Raw genomic sequence first — 6,496 nt, 5'->3', positions numbered from 1 at the left:
AGACATTGAGAAATAGGCTGAGCACGAAAACAAGATATTGGAAATGCTGATAATTGGAACCTCCCTTTCTGTGAATAGCTGCAGACTGCCAAATGCAGCATCACAGGCAGGGACCGCTCCACCACAGCAAGGTGGTGATGCAGTTTCCCCATCCAGAGCCGCAGTGGCTGAACAGCAGCCGACCCAGAGGGAGAGGTCCAAACTGAGGAAGCACCGGAAATAAATATTAAAATGAGAATAAAAAAGTAAACATCTTGATAAAAACAATACAACATTGAAATAAGGTAAATTAAAATAACGTGTTAAAAAAATCTAGTTCAAGTTCATAAAACAAGATAAAATGGATATATAAATAAATACATAAAAGCAGTAAAACAATTAGCTAAAAGCCAGGTTAAAAAGATAGATCTTTAGCCTTTTCTTAAAAACTTCAATGCTCTCTGCGGCTCTCAGGTCTTCTGACAGACTGTTCCTTAAACGGGGGCCATTTGGAAGACCAGCAAGGAGGGCGTTACAATAATCAATTTTACTCATAATAAAAGCAGCAATAGCATCTCCATATTAGCAAGAGAGAGTAGTGGGCAGACCCTAGCCAGATTTCTAAGATGATAAAAACCAGTTTTAACCATCTGTATTATATGTGGGATAAAAGTTAGCTTAGAGTCGAAAATAACGCCTAGGTTTCTGACTGTTTCTCTCTTGGCTTCAGGACCGATAACTAAAATTTCTGTTTTCTCCTGGTTGAGCTGCAGGAAATTATTTGCCATCCATAATTTCACATCTGAAATACAGTTAAAAAGTACTTCTATTGGTCTTGTGTCATCAGGAGACAGCTATGTACAGATGGGTATCATCAGCATTGCTATGAAAACTGATGTTGTGGCTCCTGATGACGTTCCCCAGAGGAAGCATGTAAATGTTAAAAAGCAAGGGGCCAAGGATGGAACCTTGAGGCACACCATAATTAATTTCATGGACCCCAGAAAAGTGTGTGTCCACGCTTACCATAAAGTTTCTCTCCATGAGATACGATTCGAAACACTTGAGAACAGTCCCTGAAAGGCCAAGACTTTGAAGTACGTTTACAAGGATCAGGTGATCAACAGTATCAAAAGCTGCGCTTAGATCTAGTAGAACTAGTACTGAGATCTGACCTGAATCCAAGGCACACCTGACATCATTAATGATTTTTACTAAGGCTGTATCAGTACTGTGGTTCGTTCTAAAGCCAGACTGGTTTATCTCAAAAATGTTGTTTTGTAAGATAAACTCATTCAGTTGAATAAAAACAAGTTTTTCTAAAACCTTGCTTAAAAATGGCAAGTTGGACACAGGGCTGTAGTTATTAAAAACTGAAGGGTCTAAATTATTTTTTTTCAGTAAAGGTTTCACCACTGCCGTTTTAAAGGCAGCAGGAAAAACACCCGTCTGTACAGTAGAAAGGAGTTCATGATATTTAAAATGTCACTCTCAAAAGACCCGTAAAATTATTTAAAAAGTGATGTAGGGATGGGATCTAAAAAACAAGTTGTTGTATTTACTCTGGAGAAAACTCGACCAAGTGTTGCAGCTTCAACCAGTCCAAAACTGTCCAGTGCTTCCTCAGGTAAGATAAAGCCATCTTTACCAATAAAAAAGGCTTTTCAGTTAATTTATGATGTTCGATCTGACAGAACCGATCTTGCTCCTGAAGTGGTCTGCAAAGTCCTCACACAATGAGGCTGGCATTGCGTTTTTATTCACATTGGAGTTGATTAAAGACTCAATTGTGGGGAAGAAGACTCTGGGATTATTTTTTTTTGCAGAAATGATATTTGCAAAGTAGGACTTTCTAGTCTGTGTTACTGTTAGATTATATAGTTTTAGTTGGTCTTGGTGCAGTTGATAGTTTATTTCAAGTTTGTGTTTTCTCCAAAGTCTTTCGGCAGATCTACAACGTCTCTTCAATTGTTTAATTTCCTCAGTTCTCCAAGGGGGTGTGGGTTTGATTCTTATCTTCTTAGATTTTAAGAGTAGCAACTGAGTCGAGACTGGATTTTAATTTACTGTTAAAACTGTCAAGTGGATCACAAGGGGCTGGTAAGACAGGTGAAGAGTTAGAGCGAACAGATGTAATAAATTTTTCGACCACCTCAGGAGTCAAGTAGCGTTTCGTCACCGTTCTCACAGAGGTCTCTTGTTTTACAAAACCAGTGATGTTAAAAATCACACAGTAATGGTCAGAAACCACCAGGTCCACAACAGTGGACACACTGGTAGGTAAACCATGACTGATGACAAGGTCAAGAGTGCGCCCCCTGTTGTGAGTCGGCTGCACGACGTGTTGTTTAAAATCCAGAGAAGCGAGCAAGTCCAAGAACTGAGTGGTGCAATAGTCCGACTTCCTGTCTATATGCAGGTTAAAATCACCAGTTATTAAAATCATGTTAAAGGAAGTGAGGACAGATGCTAGAAACTCCAAAAACTCCTCAATAAAAGCAGAGCTTGGTTTGGGTGGTCTGTATACTGTGATGCATGAAACTGGAGGGCTGTTAAAAAAAAAGGCGTGATGTTCAAAGCTGGGGTACTCATCTAATGAAATCTGCTTGGCTGCAAAGGAGTTGGACATTATAGATGCAGTACCCCCACCCTTTTTGCCCTCCCTGATTGAAAAAAACAAAGCTAAAATTGGGTGGAGAGGCCTCTGTGAGAACAGTAGATGCATCTGTGCTCAGCCATTTTTCAGTTAAAAAGAGACCATCAATTTTACAATTTTGGATAAAATCATTTAAAATAAAGGTTTTGTTGGACAATGATCGAAATTTCAAAAGTGCCAAGTTTAAAGAGGGGGGAGTGGAGTGATTGTGGAAGCTGGTTCCTCAGGTTTTGGTGCTTCCTTTAGTGGACAAAGGCAGTTAATGTTTACAATCAGGTCTTCCCCTCATGGAAGACCTGATTGTAATAATAGTCTTAATGGGATAGGCTGGGGGGCCAGCAGGTCGTGGCAAGAAAGCACTGTCGATGGTTGAAGCAGTTTCTTGGGGAATGTGGGGTGGTGATACCACATCCAGTCAGTCACTTCCACAGACCGATGTCTGGACAGATGAAGAGGAGGTCTGGACTGGTGTGGGCATGATGGGGGCCGGTGATGTCTGGACAGAGTGTCTGATGTTTGCAGCTAAAACATTGCTGCCCAGTGGACTGGGGTGAATCCCATCAGTTTTATAAAATTAGGTGCTGTTCAAGAAAAGATTAAAATTGTCAATAAAAACAAACTTACCGGATTTCTTGGTATACCAAATAGCCCTTACACGGCCTGGAGGTGTGTTTGGGGTCTTTGTCCTGTTGAAAAAATAAATGATGGTCCAACTAAACGCAAACCGGATGGAATAGCATGCCGCTGCAAGATGCTGTGGTAGCTATACTGGTTCAGTATGCCTTCAATTTGGAATAAATCCCCAAAAGTGTCACCAGCAAAGCACCCCCACACCATCACACTTCCTCCTCCATGCTTCACAGTGGGAACCAGCCATGTACAGTCCATCCGTTCACCTTTTCTGCTTTGCACAAAGACACAGTGGTTGGAATCAAAAATCTCCAATTTGGACTCATCAGACCAAAGCACAGATTTCCACTGGTCTAGTGTCCATTCCTTGTGTTCTCTAGCTCAAACAAGTCTCTTCTGCTTGTTGCCTTTCTTTAGCATCGGTTTCCAAGCAGATATTCTACCATGAAGGCCTGATTCACACAGTTGTTGTAGAGATGTGTCTGCTGCTAGAACTCTGTGTGCCATTGACCTGGTCTCTAATCTGAGCTGCTGTTAACCTGCCATTTCTGAGGCTGGTGACTCGGATGAACTTATCCTCCACAGCAGAGGTGACTCTTGGTCTTCCTTTCCTGGGGCGGTCCGCATGTGAGCCAGTTTCTTTGTAGCGCTTGATGGTTTTTGTGACTGCACTTGTAGACACCTTCAAAGTTTTCCCAATTTTTCAGACTGACTGACCTTCATTTCTTAAAGTAATGATGACCATACGTTTCTCTGTACTTAGCTGCTTTTTTCTTGCCATAATACAAATTCTAACAGTCTATTCAGTAGGACTATCAGCTGTGTATCCACTTGACTTCTGCACAACACAACTGATGGTCCCAACCCCATTTATAAGGCAAGAAATTACACTTGTTGTTACACTTATCTGCTAATTTGTTACTTGCATTGGATCAAAGTTTTTTTCATTTGACTTTTGATGTTTTAATTTTGATGTATTAAATTGTTATTTCATTTTTTATTGCATGCTATTACAAGTATCTGGGCATGGTCAGCAGTTTTTAAAAAATAAATACATTTTGTGAATATATCAGAAATAAATAAATATTTAACTCTGGCCCAGCACCCAAAAACAGTTTTCAAAACAGATTTTATACAAACAATAATTCTATTGGAAAACATGAAAACACCTTGTAGATTTATATCACTATCTTTTGGTATACAGAGTTAGTGGGAGCCCTAACAAGAGGACATGAGACCATTCATATATAGTGACTTACTTTTGTTTTGGAAACTGAAACTTACATTTTACAAAAATTGATAATATTATGTGAGAAAGACAAGTGTTTTTGCCATGGCATGAAAAAGGTTGGTGTACTGTGCTTTAATTTCCTTACTTTTCTAATTAACATGTGGTTTGAACAAATAACTATTCAGAAAAATGTTAAAAGTCTATTGTTGTGCTGAATACATCAGCGTTTAGGGAACGTGAAGCATGTTTATTTGATGATGTAAATGGGACACATGGGAAATAGGAGTGATAAACATAAGCTTCACTTCATAACCCACTCAAGCAGATGCATTTTCAGAGCCCTGCTACTTCACAACAGAAGGGGAGGATCCTTCTCCATTTCTCCATAAAAACTGACCTAATTTTTTAAGGAGTACACTAAACTACCTGAAGCTTCTGTAACTGATGAATGCTTGCAAGTTTGATGATGGATTTATTTAATTCCGCTTTAGGAAGAAACATTACTTTTGTACGCCCTCCATATTTCATAATTACCGGATTTATTGGTATACCAAATGTAAAATATTACTATATCTTTCTCTTCTTTGTCTACATTGTTTCTGTGGTAGGGAACACCGCTGTAATGGCTGTAATATACATGGACAATAGTCTAAGAACTCCAAAGTATATTGCTGTTTTTAACCTTGCATTTGTTGATCTGTTGGGAAACTCAGCCCTGGTTCCAAAGGTTCTTGACATTTTCCTGTTTAACCATAATGTTATCCCTTATAATGACTGCATGACTTTCCTGTTTTTTTGCTACACTTGTCTCTGCATGCAGTCTTTCAATCTGGTTGCCCTCTCCTATGACCGCCTGGTGGCCATCATCTTTCCTTTGCATTATCAATTGAGGGTGAACCAGACATTTATGCTGTCAATGATTGCCTCGTTCTGGGTTTTTACTATAACTGCAGTACTGATTTCAGTCGGTCTTCTAACCAGACTTTCCTTCTGCAAGTCTGTTGTCATCAACAGTTATTTTTGCGATCATGGCCAGCTGTACAGACTTGCATGCAATGACAATTTTCCTAATGATGTTGTTAGCTTTTTTTACCCTGTTGTTATATTTTGGCTACCTCTGGTTTTTATTCTTTCGAGCTATCTATACATTGGCTATACTTTAGTTAAGGTGGCTACACTTCAACAAGGAATTAAGGCTTTTAAAACATGCTTGGCTCATCTCTCATTGGTGGTGGTCTATTTTACCCCAGTGTTGATTACGTTTACATTGATGGATAAAATTCACCCAAACAACCGGATTATAAATCTGTCTCTCACCTCAGTTTTTCCTCCGATGTTGAACCCGATCATTTATGTTCTACAGACAAAGGAAATCCAAACATCGCTCAAGAAAATTTCAAAAATCTATCGAAAATCCAAAATGAAAATAAAATCTTTACCAATGTGATCAAGAAAGTGTCTCAATTGGTCAATGTACAAATCCAACCTACAAGTTCTTTGAACCCAGTAGCTTTTTTCTGAAACTCTGTTTATGTATTTTTCTGCAAAGCTTGATGCATGTTTTATCTAAATCTTTACAAATGTAGAAAACTGTATAGATTGATGTTTTGATTCTAAAGTTACCCATTAGGCTGTATCAGAAATGTCTGGTAAATACTGATAACTGTAATTTAACACAAGCATAAATAATGTTAGAGTATTTTAGTGAATGGAAGAAAGATTAGAATTGATTTCTAGAAATGTTTTTCAATAGTTTCTTTTTATTTCAAGTTGTTTTTTGTTGCACAAGAAACACAAGATGCTTAATAAAACACTGTTAGTTAAAAATGTCTACAGTTTTTTAATTTTTTGGAACTAGAAGACGGCTATGAGCCTATTGTTGTATTGTTTTTTTGATTTTGATTTTATATATATATATATATATATATATATATATATATGTATATATATTTCATTTGTTTCAAGAAAACTTGTTTCTGCTTTGCCCTCATGGGTTCTGA

General features: G+C 38.2%; 1 protein-coding gene across 1 annotated transcript; it reads left to right on the top strand.

Annotated features, from left to right (window-relative positions):
- Positions 1 to 4,962: 4,962 nt before the first annotated feature.
- Positions 4,963 to 6,171, top strand: LOC101174880 (olfactory receptor 1C1-like). The gene has a single exon (XM_004084034.2). The coding sequence runs from the start codon at positions 4,963 to 4,965 to the stop codon at positions 5,941 to 5,943; it is 981 nt and encodes a 326-aa protein (XP_004084082.1). The 3' UTR covers positions 5,944 to 6,171.
- The last annotated feature ends 325 nt before the right edge of the window (positions 6,172 to 6,496 follow it).

Source organism: Oryzias latipes, chromosome 14 (genome assembly GCF_053564925.1).
Source record: "Oryzias latipes strain Hd-rR chromosome 14, Olatipes_Hd-rR_3.1".
NCBI classification, from domain to species: Eukaryota; Metazoa; Chordata; class Actinopteri; order Beloniformes; family Adrianichthyidae; genus Oryzias; species Oryzias latipes.
The sequence above is the reverse complement of the archived record's forward strand: the minus strand, read 5'-3'. Positions and strand labels throughout refer to the sequence as shown.

Bases quoted from the DNA above. Each gene is read 5' to 3' on its own strand.
- LOC101174880 (XM_004084034.2), top strand. From the start codon at position 4,963: ATGGATTTATTTAATTCCGCTTTAGGAAGAAACATTACTTTTGTACGC.